Source organism: Mustelus asterias, chromosome 18 (assembly GCF_964213995.1).
Source record: "Mustelus asterias chromosome 18, sMusAst1.hap1.1, whole genome shotgun sequence".
Classification (NCBI taxonomy): Eukaryota; Metazoa; Chordata; class Chondrichthyes; order Carcharhiniformes; family Triakidae; genus Mustelus; species Mustelus asterias.
The window spans coordinates 37,583,580-37,602,731 of record NC_135818.1 but is presented as its reverse complement, the minus strand read 5'-3'; the positions used below and the strand labels follow the sequence as shown (position 1 = coordinate 37,602,731).

Sequence of the window (19,152 nt, the reverse complement as noted above, 5' to 3'; positions counted from 1 at the left end):
TCCTGTCACTATTATCATAGAGGCTGGGTGGACTGCTGTCCATGGCTTACAGAGCCTTTTGTTTGTATTCTCCCGTATAAGTCTTCAACTTGGCAGAAGTGCTCTTCAAGGTGAATGGTTGGATTCCCCCCCTTAGGTACCGAAATGTGGCTGATGACCCTGTTAACATAGAATCCCAGTAAGAAGTTTAACAACACCAGGTTAAAGTCCAACAGGTTTATTTGGTAGCAAAAGCCACACAAGCTTTCGGAGCCCCAAGCCCCTTCTTCAGGTGAGTGGGAATTCTGTTCACAAACAGGGCTTATAAAGACACAAACTCAATTTACATGAATAATAGTTGGAATGCGAATACTTACAGCTAATCAAGTCTTTAAGATACAAACAATGTGAGTGGAGAGAACATCAAGACAGGCTAAAGAGATGTGTATTGTCTCCAGACAGGACAGCCAGTGAGACCCTGCAGGTCCAGGCAGGCTGTGGGGATTACAAATAGTGTGACATGAACCCAATATCCTGGTTGAGGCCGTCCTCGTGTGTGCGGAACTTTGACGCTGCGACAACGGATGAATGAACACCGCTCGACAATCACCAGGCAAGACTGTTCTCCTCCTGTTGGGGAGCACATCAGCGGTCACGGGCATTCGGCCTCTGATATTCGGGTAAGCGTTCTCCAAGGCGGCCTTCACGACACACGACGGCGCAGAGTCGCTGAGCAGAAACTAATAGCCAAGTTCCGCACACATGAGGACGGCCTCAACCGGGATATTGGGTTCATGTCACACTATTTGTAATCCCCACAGCTTGCCTGGACCTGCAGAGTTTCACTGGCTGTCCTGTCTGGAGACAATACACATCTCTTTAGCCTGTCTTGATGCTCTCGCCACTCACATTGTTTGTATCTTAAAGACTTGATTAGCTGTAAGTATTCGCATTCCAACTATTATTCATGTAAATTGAGTTTGTGTCTTTATATGCCCTGTTTGTGAACAGAATTCCCACTCACCTGAAGAAGGGGCTTGGGGCTCCGAAAGCTTGTGTGGCTTTTGCTACCAAATAAACCTGTTGGACTTTAACCTGGTGTTGTTAAACTTCTCCCCTCCACCAAGCCCATGGGGTGGTTGACACCATGGCATTGGCTGCCCCACACTCTTGTACCCTGGAGGTTCGTGCTGAATGGCACGCAACCTTCTCGCTCACCCTTGCAACACTTTTGCCTGAACCACACTTGTGGATCACTGCTGGTCACCACTGTGCGATACCCTGCCAGGGAGGTGGGTGCATTCTGAAAGGGGGAAATTGTCACGTGCCAAACTCACTAATGAGATTGAAATTCAGTCAGTCAATCAGCCTTGTGCCCTCTCTGGGAATGAACCGGTTTATGCCATTAGACAGAGACCAGGAGAATCCAAAACTGTTTGGCGCCAGGAGTTGGAAATTGATTTTTAGGCCCTCACACATTCTCTGGGATCCTACTAAAGGTGCGGAATGGTTAGAGAATCGTCCCCATCTTCATATAATTTAAAAGGGACTCTCTTAGTTTAAACTGTAGCAACTATTCAGCTTCTTGCAGAAAACTTACATAAAAAAAAACAGAACAAATAAAAGAGGATAATCTAAATTTCACTGCTGCAGGGATAGCACAAAATTCCCTTCTTCCCTCGGGTTACATATTTGAATGCAGAACTTCACAGCTCAGCTTTACACACCAGTGAGTTATCACACCTACCTATTGTTAACTCAATACTGACCACAACTTAAAATTGAACCTTCTTGGTCTGCATCTCAATCATAAAAAAGGACATAGCTCACCAAACTTTGTAGCTATTACTGTTAATGATTATTAATACAAAAAACAATTGACGCTGAATAAATTGCTTCTTGGACATGAAAGTATTTTATTTTATATTTCAGATCAGTGCGTCTGCAAAGTTATTTACAAACCGTGGGGTGATTAGCCAGTTCACAGGAGATAGGCCGAATGCCATGAGGGACTATCAGAAAGCCATAACTCTTGATCCAACTTATTCACTGGCTTATTTTAATGCAGCCAACCTCTACTTTCACAACAGACAATTTTCACTGGTACAGTATTTTTCCAAAATTAAGTATTTTAAAACTCAATGCATTTAATTAACTTTGCAACTACTTGTGTGTCCACTTTTCACATAGAAGGTTTAAATGTGTTTCAATACAAATTAAACACATTTTTGTGTATGATGACATATTTTACTGCTGCATCAGGAAGTAGTTCCAAGTAAAAGAACAGGGTAGTTACAACATCCAAATGTTAGTTGTAGTTTGAATCACTGTCAACATTCAGAGCTAAATTACACAAGTAGATAACTGCCATGCATTGTATCTAGTTAGCAAAATCTTAGCCTGACTTCTTGCACCTGAACCAGGTGTGCAGGCTCCACAAACTCCGACTCAGGAGAGACTGCTCCAAATCACTGGATTTTCATTATGCGTGGTAGGGGGGTGTGCGGGTGATGAAGGTGGGTGGTGGTTGGGTGCATACTGGAATTGGGCCTGCTGCCCCCAGAAACAGTACTCGTCATAATGAAAACAGTAAGGCCCATTGGTCTCACCCATGACTCCTTATAGCCCCTTTGTCAATGTAGTGCTAGCTCATGCCAACCCATGACACCCAACCCACCATACTTTGCCATTATAACCTCCATGCCAATTTACACAATATCCACCAACAGCACAGATGAAATATAATTCCAAGTATTTATTACAAATTTCTGGACACTAAACCATAATATGCCCAGTCCCTTATATTAAAAAAAAAACACTTTTCCTACCCTCATTTCTCCCTTTCCTCCCACCCTTGCAAAGATGCTACGTGCTAGACATGGGGGATGGAATTTACAGAGTCAGGGCTCTGGCACTATTTCAGTCAAGGTACAGAGCTCTTCTGGCTGAAAATTTGGGCCCTAATTTCCCAGTCTTTGCCAATGGCCATTCCTTCATCATACATACATTTATGTTGTGTCTAGTTTTCAAAATGAAAAACTCAATCCATCTATTCAATTGGAATAATCTACAATAGGCAGTTTGTGTAGGATCTGATGGATTTAACAGTTCGGAAACATGTAAATTACTAGACATCCAACTTATTTTGATCCATCTTGTGGAATTACTGAACTTCATCTGGTTTTCAAATTTAGGGATTTTCAACTAACACTCAACGACCTTATAAAGAATGGTAGCTAAAGATTCTAGTTTTTTGTGTCTACCTCACAAACAAGGAAAATCATAACTATTGCTTTTGACATTCTCTGTGGCAATGGAAATATTTTATATCCTGAACTGGTAAAAACTAATTTAATCATAGCATCATTACAGTGCAGGAGGAGGCAATTTGGCCCTTCAGATCGGCACCAACTCTGACAGGACATCTTCAAAAGGCCCACCCCCGTAACCCCACATATTTACCGTGCTAATCCCCCTAACCTATTTATCTTGGGACAATTTAGCATGGCCAATCTATCTTTGGACTGTGGGAGGAAACCCATGCAGTCACCCAAGACCGGAAGTGAACTTGGGTCCCTGGCGTTGAGAGGCAGCAGTGCTAACCACTGTGCCACCATGCTGCCTTTAATTTTTTTTTAATGTTGCGCCTCTTCCTGGCCAAAACCAATTGAAGACCATTGTTTGTTTTTCCACACCTCCACCCACTACCCCTACCATGTTCATGATGCCAAAACCAGAGACAGAACACTACTTCGTGAAGTGAACTGCAAAATCAAAAAAAACACCCTCTTCTACATATGCTATATCTCTAAACATTCACACCTTCTGCAGACTTAGTCAACTTCGATAACTAGTTCATGTTTCCTGGCTTCTTCAATGTTGGATAACTGGCGAATTGTCCATTCTCTTATTCGAATTTGCTGTGGGCAGATAACAGAGAGAGAGCTTGCAGTCAGTCCCATGAAATTTTAAAAGCATTCACTAAAGAGCAATTGCATAATTATCCATCAATTTGTACAAAGATTAAGAATCATGTTAGTTTTGTATTAGTCTTAGTAATTATTGCACACAAAATATTTGTTACTCTAACATGATGTTTTTGTATGCCACTGTAAGAATGGGAGCATGATTTTCCTGCTTCCCAGCAGTGGAAGGTGGCATGCTGCTTGCTAGCGCAGGATTCTCTGATCCCATCGCTGTCAATGAGATTTCCCATTGATGTCACTCCACACCACCATGAAACGCACAGGCAGAATGCGCTGCTGGTGGGACCGGAGAATTGGCGTGAATAGCCAGAAAATTCCAGCCTGGATATTAGGGAACATGTTGTTATTCTATGAAGAAGGCTGGTAGGTAAATGATTTAGTTGAGCTGTGGAAAGGTTACTAAAGTCAGAATGTCTGGGACGTTTATGACATGAAAGAATACAGGTGGGAGGCAAGGTAAAGATGCTTTAGTCCTAGGTGACCATAGGCTGCTTTACCCTTTGAGAGAGAGAGTTGACTAGTGATGATTTAACCCGAGGATCACCAGACCTCAGGCAAGGAGCAAAAATGAGGAGACAGGCCTTCATAAATAACCTCAGTTGGTAGGGGAATTGAACCCACACTTTTAGTATTACTCCAAATCACAAACCAGCCATCCAGCAAAAGAGCTTTCTTCTTGTTTTCAAAATACAGAAAGGGCATGGCCCATAAGCCAAGCTTCCCTCTGGGATTTGGTTTGCTCAGCAATTAACATCTGGTGTGGCCACTTGAAAGAAACTTTTATAGGCTTAGCTTTGAAACCAGAGTCAAATCATTAGAATCACGCAGATGAAGAAGAGTCCAGGTTTGAATTTCTGCCACAATAAGGGTTTGATTTCAGATGAGAGTTAGCAAATATCAAGTCCTTCAGATGAATTTTCCGAAGCTTGGATATAAAAAGCACATTTGAATGAAAATGACATTACCAAGCAATTGCCCAACCGGATCTTATTGCATGATTAATTAAATTACAAAACTCTAACATACCTGCTCTATAGGCAATCTTTTGTTCCTCCGATATTTCCTTTTGCTAACAGCTATCCCAAGATGACTTGGATCACCGTCAGAAGATTTATGAGAAAGTGGCGTGGATCTATCTTCAAAAACTTCAGCTTTTTCCTTCCTGAGCAGTTTGAGAGATGTTGGTAGTGTTGCATCATTTTGAATATCAATTTCTTTAGATGGAGTGACATTTGCAGTGCTGAATGTATGAATCAGTTCAGCTTCTGACAAAGTCACATTTGCATGGCTTTCTTCGTGGATCGTTGAGAGATTTGCTCCTCTGGAAGAGGTAGATTTGCTTGACATTCCTGTGCTCCATTGTTTGGCTCCCATTTTATAATTGGCACTGTTTACTATTTTATGCCTCTGAGCCTCGGGATTTGGAGAGGTTTCCTCAAGGCTTTCATAATTGGTATTTGTAAATTTAGATATTGGAGGGGTGGTTGGCATTCTGGATTTGAATGAGACTGATTCACAAAGCAGCTCCTGTGTTTCAAAGTTGTCATATTCTATACTGGATAGCTCTACATTCTTTCCCATGGAGTTCTCACTGTTTTCTGAGGGGAATTCTTCAGGAGTGCTATGTTTCACCGAGGATAAATGTCCAGCTTTCAACATCACCACATTTACGAAAGGCACTTCCTCTTCAGACATACCTTAGATGGCCAAGGCCAAGAACAGAGCACAATTGGATGCAGTTTTGAAAAGGGAAATAAAACACTGGAGTTTCAACTTGATTGTGCCAGCAAAGTCTGAGGTTGAGGTAACTAGTGTAAAGATCATGGAATTTGCTTTCAGGATAATTTCAATTTTTGCAATCTTCTGCAGTAGTTGTAAAGAGAAAACAATTGTGCTGGAGGCTCTGCCCCAAAATGGACCACATTCCCATGCAAATTAGTCACCATTTGGGAGGGGGGGGGGTCTTTAAAAATAAGCTAGCCAATCAGGGAGGCCAAAAACTGATTCATATTGGTGCCAAGGACAGTAAAAGGCAAGTTTAACAATTTTTGAAAGTAATTTATTTTAATTTACTGAGAGAGTGACCATCATACCTCAATGAATTTAAATTAGTTAAGAATCAGATTACTCAGGGAGATAGGTGCAAATTAACAGTGCTTATTTTGTATGATAAACCCAAACCCATGCTCAGCTGTTTTGAATAGACTTCAAATTACAATTGTTAAATATATAGAGAGAAAGTGGGCTTAAAAGCAAAAATTTAGAGATGTTGCCAGATTGCATAAGACATGGAGGGAAAAAAATGAGGAATACTAAAGAGCTTTGTGTTGGGTGGGTGGGGAAGTGGGATATGAACCTCATTAAAACTGTGCCAAATGTCCCAGTAAAGAGAGGCTAATGTTCTAGCCTGCTGGCCTCATCATTTCCCACCTCTATTGCTTCCTCTAGAGGCTCTGGACCTGACTCCATCCCACCCCCACCTGTCCAGAACAGAAATATAATGGGCAGGGACCTTTTTTAAAAAAGTAGACTGGTCTACTTCAGGTCAGGAAGTTCCAGAGTTAATTTCATGCTTTCTCTGAAAATCCATCCCTTTAAACTTACTGTCCTTATTTACCCCATGCTAATTGGAAGATTCAGTACATTAAAGCCATTACACAAATGAAAGCTGCAATTGATGGAATTCACAATTCAAGCTCAAATTACAAGAACTAACTGTATGGGTTTAGTTTATCCTTTTCCTCTCAAAACACGCATCACATGATTCAAATCCAACACAAATTTGCATATTTAAGGATTGCAAATAAGGACCAGAACCTCGAACTCACAAATAAAAAGGACTGCGTTTTCTGCCAATGCCAAACAATCACAGCCTGCCAGGTTTACTCTTAGTGCAGGTCTGGATGCAAAGTTTCGGAACCTGGGGTGGGCAAGTTAGGCGGTAGTGGGATTGGGGGATTTTAATCTGTGGCATTTGCAGCCATTCCCTACAGGTGGTTTGCAATTACAGTAATTTATCCCATTAAATTTAAACTTCTAGGATATTAGTATTTGTAAAGGCAAAAATACTGCAGATGCTGAAATTTGAAACAAAAACAGAAAATACTGGAAAACCTCAGCAGGTCTGATGGCATCTGTGGAGAGAATCAAGCCATGTTGAGAGTCTGGATGACCCGGATTTCCCAGCATTTTCTGTTTTTATATTAGTATGTGTCATGTTTCTCATTTTCAAATTTCAGTATGATCATGAACCAAGTCTATCCTAATTACACATGACTGCATGTCTTATGACAGCACCCCCCGCCCCGACAAGTCTTGTTTGCTTGGAACATATTGTAACAGAATGATATCCTGTGCTTAATAAGACATTAACTACTTTCCAACTGAGCAGAGTAACAGCTGCACAGACCAGTGCGCATGCACAGATGGCCATTTTGCATTGGCAGGAGATAAGTGTAAAATTAAACGCTCCTTTAATTCCTTTCAACAATCTAGGCATGTCATAATGTAGTAATTCACCAAAAAAAGTGTTACACTAATGCTTTCAGAACCAGCAGAAAATGTTGGAAATATTCAGGTCAGGCAGAATATGGTGACCTTTCATCACAACTGGGAAAAATTTGAAATGGGCAGCACGGTGGCACCGTGGTTAGCACTGCTGCCTTACAACGCCAGGGACCTGGGTTCGATTCCCAGCTTGGGGTCACTGTCTGTGCGGAGTCTGCACGCGTCGGTGTGGGTTTCCTCTGGGTGCTCTGGTTTCCTCCCACAGTCCGAAAGACATGCTGGTTAGGTGCATTGGTCATGCTAAATTCTCCCTCACTGTACCCGAACAGGCGCCAGAGTGTAGCGACTAGGGGATTTTCACAGTAACTTCATTGCAGTGTTAATGTAAGCCTACTTGTGACACTATAAGTTTTCATGCTCACAATACAGTTTGCCCTACATTAAGAAATCAAATGCAAATTGCAGATATCTTCCGTTACGTGCTCAGGCATGATCCCAAGCTTCCAATTCCTCATTTTAATTCTCCATCATGCTCTCACGCTGACTTCTCTATCCTTGACCTCCTACAACATTTCAATCAGGCTTAAGGCAAGCTCAAAGAACAATATCTCATCTTTTGATCAGTCACTTCACAGCCTTTCAAACAACATTGGAGTACAACAATTTCAAGAATTATACCACTACCTCCTATTTGGGCGTTTAGTAGTATAAAACTCAAGTATTTCTGAACAAAAACACATGTTGAAGCTTTGTCTTACACTCAGAGCACTTTGCAAGAAAGCAACAGTTATACTGGATTTATTCTCATAATAAATTTTGTTTTCCCTTATAATTAGTATTCCTATGAAGTATCCTGATGATTGCAAGACAAAATGCTTCAACATCTCTTTCAGAAATACTCTACTTCTTAACACAACCCTTACGTTGTCCATCCTTCATTAACGCTGCCACCTCACTTCCATTATCCTACAGTTTAGTTGCCAAGAATATCAAGTGCAAGTCTTTCCTTAACATTATCTGATTACCTGTTAAGACTCGCATTCCAATCATTATCTTGTAAATTGAGTCTGTGCCTATATGTCCTCGGTTTGTGAACTCAACTCTTCACTCACCTGATGAAGGAGCAGCGCTCCGAAAGCTTATGCTACCAAATAAACCTATTAGACTTTAACCTGTTGTGAGACTTCTTAAAATAGCAGGGAGGATCTTTATTCGGCTGTGGTAAAAGGTTTTTTTCTTTAAAAAAAAGAGTGCACAAAGTTACGTATGGATTTTTAAAAACTTTTTGAAAAAAAAAACACAGAACCCAACTCCATAAACTCCCTATGCATGCCATAAAAATACTTCTACCCAGGTCATTGGTTTCAATATGAATCATAAACGTCAGCTGCTGTCCACACCAAGCTCCCCTCAAGTTCAGACTGAATTGAGGAACCTTGAAACCTTATTTACAACTAGAAAAATGGCTACCTATACCTCAGACTTCTAGAATCCACAGTGGTAACCTGGAAGGACACCTCCATGTTGAAACATGCTTTCGGTTACTTACCATACGTTATAGCCTGGTGTTGCTCAGCTTAAGCTAGAAGACCAACCGGTGGCTGTTGGGATCCAGAAATAGTCCCAACCTTTGATTTTATGCTCTCTGGAGGGTGGGGGGTGGGGGTGGGGGGGGGGGGGGGTGGCGGGGGTGGTGGTTGGGGGGGGGGGTGGCGGGGGTGGTGGTTGGGGGGGGTGGGGGGGTGGTGGTTGGGAGGGGGGTGGTGGGGAGGGGGGTGGCAGAGGGGGGTGGTGGCGGAGGGGGGATGGTGGGGGTGGGTGGGGGGGGGTTGGGTGGGCGGCGGGTTGGGTGGTGGGGGGGTGGGGGGGTGGGGTGGGGGTGGGTTTGGGGGGGGTGGGGGTGGGGTGTGGGGGTGGTGGTGGGGTGGGGTGGTGGGGTGGGGGGCGGGGTGTGGGGGAGGGGGGATGAGGGGGCACGGGGGGACGACAGTCCCAGGTATCTAGTATCACAGGGATTTCAGTTTTCGGTGCTGCTTCATGGAGAAGTGATCACTCCTCTCTATATTATTCCTGTTTTTCCAGCAGCTTCTTGTGCAACCACATTCAGAGTTTTCAATCCAGAATTTTCAATCCAGAATCCCATCATCCTCTCTGATATTGCAGAGCATGACAAATTATTGCTTGAACACAGAACTATTGTTCTGGATGTTCAATTTTTCAACATCCTCTGCATACATTGAAAATCCACGATGGCCCACTTTTCTCACATCATGAGGGTTCATTGGCCCAAATTCTCACTCTTGGCACAGATAGTTGGAAATTTCCTGACTCAACACCTCAGGAGAAACTCCCCTGACTGGCTAGGGGTTGGCTGTCAGATGGAGCCTATCTCACTGTCCCCAAATGCCCACCGGACATGGCCACAAGGGCTGCTGAATACCAAGGCAGCCTACTCAAGTCCTCTGGGGCTTCACCTTCGTAGTTTGCTCCTATTTTAGGCCCTCTAATTCTCACCTACTCCCTATGCTAACACATCACCTTCTCCCCCCCCACCTTGGTCCCTCATACTCGATGCCAACTCGCCCACTATCCACCATGGAATAGATTTCAAAAGTCAGATAGAGATGAAATAAAATAAAATTCTACATAATCATTACAGCCTTACTATATTCAAAAATCTCCCATTCATGAAAGGTCTTCCAAAATATTTAAATCCCCTCAAGTACGAGTCATAACCCCACATAAAACATAAGACCCCCTGCTGGGATAAATATAGTATGTGGAAAGCAATCTAGCATTAATAATGACAGCCCTTAGGGTAATGTCAACAAACAGTTATTGTAGCTGCGGTTTTTATTTAAACCTATCACCGACACCCTACTTTTCCAACATAGGCCTGTGGATTTAAGGAGCTTCCCAGTTCATTTTTCACTTCTCAGGAGTATTTATATGGGCCATCAGGGATCCTTGGATATGCAGAAAATTTTGAAAAATTGAACATCTAGAACAAATAGCTCTGTGCTGCCTTTCATAGCAAAAAAAGGGGGATATTTGAAATCATCACTGAGTTTCCCTCATGGGGGTGGATTCCCTTATGAATTACACGTATCGGCAGAAAATGCCTGTGGGACTAGGCCCCACCCCTATGTTTAAAGGCTTGCAGAGCAACTCTGAAAATCTGGGCCTGTGTTAATCTTGAAAAGGATGAACTAAAAAAAAACCCAAAATACAACCCCTGTTATTCCACAAAAAAATGCAATTGTTTGGTGGAAAGCCATTCAATAACACTTGAAGATCGCACTTCTGATCCTTCACATTTCTCACAAGGAGAAATTGACAAGTTTTGGTGTTTTATTAATGGGATTAATGTACACTTCCCAGTAACCAATGGTAGATTAAATTCTAAACATATTGGGTAGGATTAAAACATGCCATATATTACTGTAATTGCATCTTTTAAAAAATTATTCAGATGCAGTTTTTTTAAAAAACACCTTTGTGGCACAGAGCATTAAATTTATGTCCAAAGTATCATCCACTATGCTTCATTGTAGTTTATTTTAATGAGAGCTGCTTAAGGTTGCAGATTGAAAATTCCCAGTTTGGGCTTCAGGATCTACATCACAAATAGATAGGAATGAATGTCAAAACTATATAGTTGGAAGTTTTTAAAAACATGAAATATAATGATATCAGTTAACATTAACTTTGCAGTATTCTAACTATATCAAAATATTTGATTTACAATAACAAAATGTTAGCCCTGTCTATAGTATGACATCTGAAATATAATCCCTACAGTGCAAGAGGCCATTCAGCCCATCAAAACTGCACCAACTCTCTAAAAGAGCATTTTATCCAGATCCTCCCTCCCTCCTCCCCTCCCCCCCCTCCGGGAGAATGTGCAAACGCCACATTAGTCAGCTAAGGCTGGAATCATATCCAGGTCCCTGGCATGGTGAGACAGCAGTACTAATCGTGCCACCAATACTAGAATAAAGTTGTACACAAAAACATTCCTCTATATTTTAAGCATGCAGTTTCGATTAAACCTCCAGATGAAAGATTAGCTTGTAACCAAGCACTGTATAATTTAGAAAATGTAATAGGACAATTCAGTTAATTTTACAGATTATAACTAAATCACAGTAATACAAAACAATTTAAGATGCTTTCAAACTATAAATATTAAGGATGCATTAACTTGCTATCATACCTGTTCCACTCACAATGAGCACAACCTACTCAATTAAGCAAACCCTAACAGAACTACTTATTTAAATAAAGTAATGATGAGCTAAGAGAGTGCAGCTGTATTTTAAATTCTGATAATTAGGGATTTCTTTTTGTGTAGCAACCAAATAAACTAAATCAGATTAACTGAGGGACAAATTAAAAGGGGCAGCTCCTGAAAAGGAGGGGGACCCACCCGAACCGAAAAGCAAAGCACAAAGCACAAAGGAAACTCAAAACAATCAAATTAAAATGTGATTGAAGGGGTCAATAATACACCCCAGTCCCTGTGGTGCCCAGCGGGCACGGAAGGCATCAGTAGTGCCCTCGGACACCGCATGAAGCCATTCCAGGGATACCCAGCCGTTAATATAGCCGTGTATTGGGGCAGACAATCAGGTTGGATGACCCCCTCGATCGCCCGCTGCCTGGACCTGTAAATGGAATGCCTTGCTAGGCCTAGGAGCAGGTTCACGAAGAGGTCCTCCTTCTTCCCCACCCCCCTCCACACCAGGCACCCGTAGATCAGAAGCATGGGATTGAAGCGCAAACAAAACATTAATAAAAAAGGTTTTTTAGAAAACTGAAAAAGTTGTGCAGCTTATAATATGCAACATAGACATGGCTCACGGACTCCACAAGGTTGCAAAAAGGGCACGCTTGGGAGCCCGTGAACCGGTAGAACCTATGATTGTACGGTACTGCCGCGTGCAGCACCCTCCACCTCAGGTCCCTGAGATGGTGGGGGGAGATCACTCCGTAGAGGGACCTCCACTGGGGACCTTCGCCGCCCAGCGGCAGCAAGGCCCACTAAGATGTATCCGGGCTACGGGTGAAGACGCGGTAGGAGAAGGTGTACAGCAGCAGCCCGTACAGGAAACACCTCCGTGGGGTGGCAAAGGGCACGGAGGTCATTTCCATGAGGTGGTTCAAGCTGTGGGGCGCCTGACCTGGGAGGGGGGGGGGGCTAGATTTTGGGCCAATGTGAAATTCCGTCCGAGCATGGGTACGCTCAGACGGGATCCCACTGCACAGTTGCGCCTCCTCAAGACTGCGTGTGCACTCGGGTCCGAGTATGACCTTCCTAAGGTTTTGGATGGCATTGGCCGCAGGCTGGACAGCCACCCCCCGCGCACTCAGTCAGCTCGTGAGGGTTCATCCAGCCCACCTCTTCTGCCACCCAGCACGTCCCCGATCCTGGTCACCCCAGGGTCCATGGTCCTCCTCTCCGCCAGCCACCTGAAGTTATACGGCTGGAGGTGCGGATTCCTGAGCAGCGGCTTTCGCACGATAGTCACTACTCCTGACGGGGGAGAGCTGCAGCGCGAAGCAACCGTGTTCCAGACCATGAGGAGGTTCTGGTAAAAGATGGTCAACACCTGCAAGGAGGTCCGAAGACTCCCCAGATTTTTGTACAGGAGCTACATGTCATAATTCAAGCTGTGCACCTGACAGAAGAAATGTGTCGCCAGAGCATACCATTGTGGAGGAGGCTCGACAAAGGTATATTTTCAGGGTCTGGAGGCGGAAGATCACCACCTGGGTGCGAAGGCACACAAACGCCTGACCGCCCTCCTCGACTGGGAGATGCAGAACCTCAGCAGGGACCCAGTGCAGTCGGTTGTCCCAGAAGAACCGGACGAGGGTTCTCTGGATGTTTGTGATGAAGTCAGGGGAGGGGTCAAAGTGACCAGCTGATACCACAGCATGGAGGCGATCAGCTGGTTTATGATGAGAACACAGTAAGAGTTTTAACAACACCAGGTTAAAGTCCAACAGGTTTATTTGGTAGCAAATACCATTAGCTTTCGGAGCACTGCTCCTTTGTCAGATGGAGTGGAAATGTGCTCTCAAGCAGGGCACAGAGACACAAAAATCAAGTTACAGAATACTGATTAGAATGCGAATCCCTACAACCAGCCAGATCTTAAAGATACAGACAATGTGGGTGGAGGGAGCATTAAGCACAGGTTAAAGCGATGTGTATTGTCTCCAGACAGGACAGCCTGCAAGTCCAGGAGGCAAGCTGTGGGGGTTACTGATAATGTGACATAAATCCAACATCCCAGTTTAGGCCATCCTCATGTGTGCGGAACTTGGCTATCAGTTTCTGCTCAGCGACTCTGCGCTGTCGTGTGTCGTGAAGGCCGCCTTGGAGAACGCTTACCTGAAGATCAGAGGCTGAATGCCCATGACTGCTGAAGTGCTCCCCCACAGGCAGAGAACAGTCTTGCCTGGTGATTGTCGAGCGGTGTTCATTCATCCGTTGTCGTAGCGTCTGCATGGTTTCCCCAATGTACCATGCCTCGGGACATCCTTTCCTGCAGCGTCTCAGGTAGACAATGTTGGCCGAGTTGCAAGAGTAGGTACCGTGTACCTGGTAGATGGTGTTCTCACGTGAGATGATGGCATCCGTGTCGATGATCCGGCACGTCTTGCAGAGGTTGCTGTGGCAGGGTTGTGTGGTGTCGTGGTCACTGTTCTCCTGAAGGCTGGGTAGTTTGCCCCAGTCCAACGCCGGCATCTCCACATTATGATGAGAACTCAGAGTTCCGAGCAGATACTTGTGATCCACCCTGTTGAAGACCTTCTTCTGATCAAGGGACAGGAAGGCGCTTGACGAGACAGCAATCGGAGCAGCCCTGTCCAGTGACTCAGGCGAGCAGTGACTTTGGTCTCCAACTCCTGCCAGTTCACCGACCAGGATTCCTCAGCTGGGCAAAGATGAACTCCCAAGTAGAGGAGGCTGGTCCTGCTCCAGGTGAAGGACCTGAGCTCCTCTGGGAGAGGGTCCATCTGCCACGGACCGATCAGGAGTCCGGAGCACTTGGCCCAGTTGATGCTGGCAGAGGACGCGACGGAGTACACGGCCTGACACTCTTGCATCCTCTGCAGGTCAGCTGGGTCCGGGAACACGAGGAGCACGTCATCGGCGTAAGCCGACAGGACCACCCTGACGCCCGGCCCGCGCAGAGTCAAACCCAACAACCTCAAGAGGTGAAAGAATGGCTCCACGGATATTGAATATGGTTGGCTGGACAGGGAGCAGCCCTGCTGCATTCCTCTCCCAAAGTGAAGGGACCATCAGGGACCCGTTAACTTTAATGAGACGCTCTGCGGCAGAGTACAGTAATCGCATCCGGACGACAAAGTTCCGAGCAGATACTCGTGATCCATCCTGTCGAACGCCTTCTCCTGATCAAGGAACAGGAAGGCGCTCAACAGACCAGGCTTCTGGGAATGATGGGTTAGGTCCTGGACCAGATGGAGGTTGTCGTGTATTGAACAGCCCGGGACCATGTATGATTGGTCAGAAAGAAAGAAGAACAAACAGTACAGCACAGGAAACAGGCCCTTCGGCCCTCCAAGCCTGTGCCGCTCATTTGTCCAACTAGACCATTAGTTTGTATCCTTCCATTCCCAGACTGCTCATGTGACTATCCTGGTAAGTCTTAAACGATGCCAGCGTGCCTGCCTCCACCACCCTGCTTGGCAGTGCATTCCAGGCCCCCACCACTCTGTGTAACAACGTCCCTCTGATATCTGAGTTATACCTCGCCCCTCTCACCTTGAGCCCGTGATGGTGGATCATGTGGCTCAGCACGGAGCCAAGGCGTGTTGACATTGCCCTGGTGAAGATTTTATAGTCTGTGCTGAGGAAGGAGACCGGGCGCCAGTTTTTGAGTCGGCGGAGATCCCCTTCTTGGGCAACAGGGCAATGATGGCCCTGTGCCGAGAGGGGCATTTCCCCGGTTGCAAGACTGTCCCCAGGATCTCTGGGTAGTCATTCCCCAGGACTCCCAGAACTCCTTGAAGAACTCCACGGTCAGCCCGTTCAGCCAAGGGGCTTTCCCCCTCGAGAGGCTGTCGAGGGCGCTGGTCAGCTCCCTCAGGCTTATAGGGGCACCAAGCCTGCCGGCATCCATAGCACAGCGGTTAGCACTGCTGCTTCGCAGCTCCAGGGACCTGGGTTCGATTCCCGGCTTGGGTCACTGTCTGTGTGGAGTTTGCACATTCTCCTCGTGTCTGCGTGGGTTTCCTCCGGGTGCTCCGGTTTCCTCCCACAGTCCAAAGGTGTGCGGGTTAGGTTGATTGGCCATGCTAAAATTGCCCTTAGTGTCCTGAGATGCATAGGTTAGAGGGACTAGTGGGTAAAATATGTTGGGATATGGGTGGGATTGTGTTTGGTGCAGACCCGATGGGCCGAATGGCCTCTTTCTGTGATTCTATGATCCTCTGGGCTGACCTACGGCAGGTCCTTCCACACAACTCTGCGGGCATCCTTGCTGGACGGATCCGAAGAGGGCAATGTAGTAATGTCGGGCGATAGCTCTGATGCCCTCTGGATCCAAGACGGGGGACCCGTCCGGACTGTCAAGTGCAGCAATCAGCCTGGTACAGGCTCCTTGACCCCCCAAGATCTCTGGCTGAAAATGCGAGGCCAACAGGATAGCCACCCACTGGAAGCGAGCGTGAGATGGCTCATGTAGACCACCCCCCCACCCCCTTTGAACGTTCACAGACGCTGCGACAACGGATGAATGAACACTGCTCGACAATCACCAGGCAAGACTGTTCTCTTCCTGTTGGGGAGCACTTCAGCGCTCACAGGCATTCGGCCTCTGATATTCGGGTAAGCGTTCTCCAAGGCGGCCTTCGCGACACACGACAGCGCAGAGTCGCTGAGCAGAAACTGATAGCCAAGTTCCGCACACACAAGGACGGCCTCAACCGGGATATTGGGTTCATGTCACACTATTTGTAACCCCCACAGTTGCGTGGACCTGCAGAGTTTCACTGGCTGTCTTGTCTGGAGACAATACACATCTTTTTAGCCTGTCTTGATGCTCTCTCCACTCCCATTGTTTTGTATCTTAAAGACTTGATGAGTTGTAAGTATTCGCATTCCAACCATTATTCATGTAAATTGAGTCTGTGTCTTTATAAACTCTGTTTGTGAACAGAATTCCCACTCACCTGAAGAAGGGGCTTAGAGCTCCGAAAGCTTGTGTGGCTTTTGCTACCAAATAAACCTGTTGGACTTTAACCTGGTGTTGTTAAACTTCTTACCACCTTCATATCAGCAGCTTAGTAGTCCCATCACCATCCACCACTTTCAATTGTTTGAGGGAGTGGTGGCGCAAGACACATCGGTCAACTCCCTCATGAGCCCGGAGAGGAACCCTTGCAACTGGCGCTGCTCTTTTTCATCCGGGCCCAGCGCCTCCTGTGAGCAGGCCTGTACAGACAGGACGAGCAGCGCCAGGTCTGACCAACAGTGACCAGAGTGTTCCCTTACAAAGGCCCGTAGTTCCCTGGGGGGATGAGGGGGCGACTCGGTGGGGGGCACGAGGGAATCTCCTGCCTCATTCCAGGTGGACTCCAAAACCTTCCCCGTGCCCACAACTGAGCAGCTCTCCTCCTCAGGGCAGTTGCCCTCCAACTCCGGATCTCCGCCACAGTGTGTACAGCGGGCGGCACAGAGCCACCAACCAGTCCTAGCTCCCCCTCGATCCCAGCTCCCCCTCGATCCCAGCCCCCCCTCGATCCCAGCCCCAGGATCGACGGAGGAGGGGTTCCCCCGGGCTGCTCCCGAGGGTGGTGGAGGTTCAGTCCCCCGTTCTGCCCCAGACGTCGGGACACCCCACAAGTCCGGAGAGAACTCCGGTTGGAGACCAGGGGTGCCCAGCGCAGAGGTCGGGACAGTGGTTGGGTGTGGGGGAGGGAGGGGGGGCCTTCCTCACCACCACCACCCAAGGACCCAAACAGCGGGGTGCTGCTGCAGTCCTCCAGCGATCTGAAAACAAACTCCTCCGGGGTGCTAAATTGCACCGGAAGGAACCACGGGGGTCCCGCTCGCACCCGGCCCCCGGGTATCCCGTTTGGGGGACTGCAGCAGCAGGTGTTTCATTTTATTTGTATTTTTCTTGCCCCCACTCTGGGGGCAGGGCACAAAAACGGGTGGGGTGGGGCAGGGTATGGTGTAAATGGGGAGAGGGGCGTGGGTGCCACCACCTCTACACTAGGGGAGGGAGTGTGCGGAGTCCCACTGGTCTTAGAGTCCCCCTTCTCTGAGGTGTAGCACCTTTTCTTGAGGGGCATCTTGTCAGCAGGGATGCCCTCACACTCTGCCCATCTCCTTCCCATCCTGCCCCTTGGGCTTTCCCTTCTCTTTCCCGAGAAGTGTTGCTCGTGCCGGCTCAAGGTCACGCGCACCCCTCACCCGGACCCGGGAATCCGTACACTTGTGTCGCCAGGCCCAGCACAGGACACTGAGGCGTCAACGGGCCCGGTTAGAACATAGAACATAGAACAGTACAGCACAGAACAGGCCCTTCGGCCCACGATGTTGTGCCGAGCTTTATCTGAAACCAAGATCAAGCTATCCCACTCCCTATCATCCTGGTGTGCTCCATGTGCCTATCCAATAACCGCTTAAATGTTCCTAAAGTGTCTGACTCCACTATCACTGCAGGCAGTCCATTCCACACCCCAACCACTCTCTGCGTAAAGAACCTACCTCTGATATCCTTCCTGTATTTCCCACCACGAACCCTATAGTTATGCCCCCTTGTAATAGCTCCATCCACCCCGAGGAAATAGTCTTTGAACGTTCACTCTATCTATCCCCTTCATAATTTTATAAACCTCTATTAAGTCTCCCCTCAGCCTCCTCCGCTCCAGAAAGAACAGCCCTAGCTCCCTCAACCTTTCCTCATAAGACCTACCCTCCAAACCAGGCAGCATCCTGGTAAATCTCCTCTGCACTCTTTCCAGCGCTTCCACATCCTTCTTATAGTGAGGTGACCAGAACTGCACACAATATTCCAAATGTGGACTCACCAAGGTCCTGTACAGTTGCAGCATAACCCCACGGCTCTTAAACTCCAACCCCCTGTTAATAAAAGCTAACACATTATAGGCCTTCTTCACAGCTCTATCCACTTGAGTGGCAACCTTTAGAGATCTGTGGATATGAACCCCAAGATCTCTCTGTTCCTCCACAGTCTTCAGAACCCTACCTTTGACCCTGTAATCCACATTTAAATTAGTCCTACCAAAATGAATCACCTCACATTTATCAGGGTTAAACTCCATTTGCCATTTTTCAGCCCAGCTTTGCATCCTATCTATGTCTCTTTGCAGCCTACAACAGCCCTCCACCTCATCCACTACTCCACCAATCTTGGTGTCATCAGCAAATTTACTGATCCACCCTGCAGCCCCCTCCTCTAAGTCATTAATAAAAATCACAAAGAGCAGAGGACCAAGCACTGATCCCTGCAGCACTCCGCTAGCAACCTGCCTCCAATCCAAAAATTTTCCATCCACCACCACCCTCTGTCTTCGATCAGACAACCAGTTACCTATCCAATCGGCCAACTTTCCCCCTATCCCACACCTCCTCACTTTCATCATAAGCCGACCATGGGGGACCTTATCAAAC

General features: G+C 46.6%; 1 protein-coding gene across 1 annotated transcript in view; it reads left to right on the top strand.

Annotated features, from left to right (window-relative positions):
* Window positions 1-19,152, top strand: part of ttc6 (tetratricopeptide repeat domain 6) — a 217,118-nt gene that overhangs the window by 153,879 nt on the left and 44,087 nt on the right. The window contains exon 29 of the mRNA XM_078233109.1: window positions 1,912-2,082. Coding sequence (XP_078089235.1) covers window positions 1,912-2,082 — 171 coding nt within the window. The remainder of the gene's footprint in view (window positions 1-1,911; window positions 2,083-19,152) is intronic.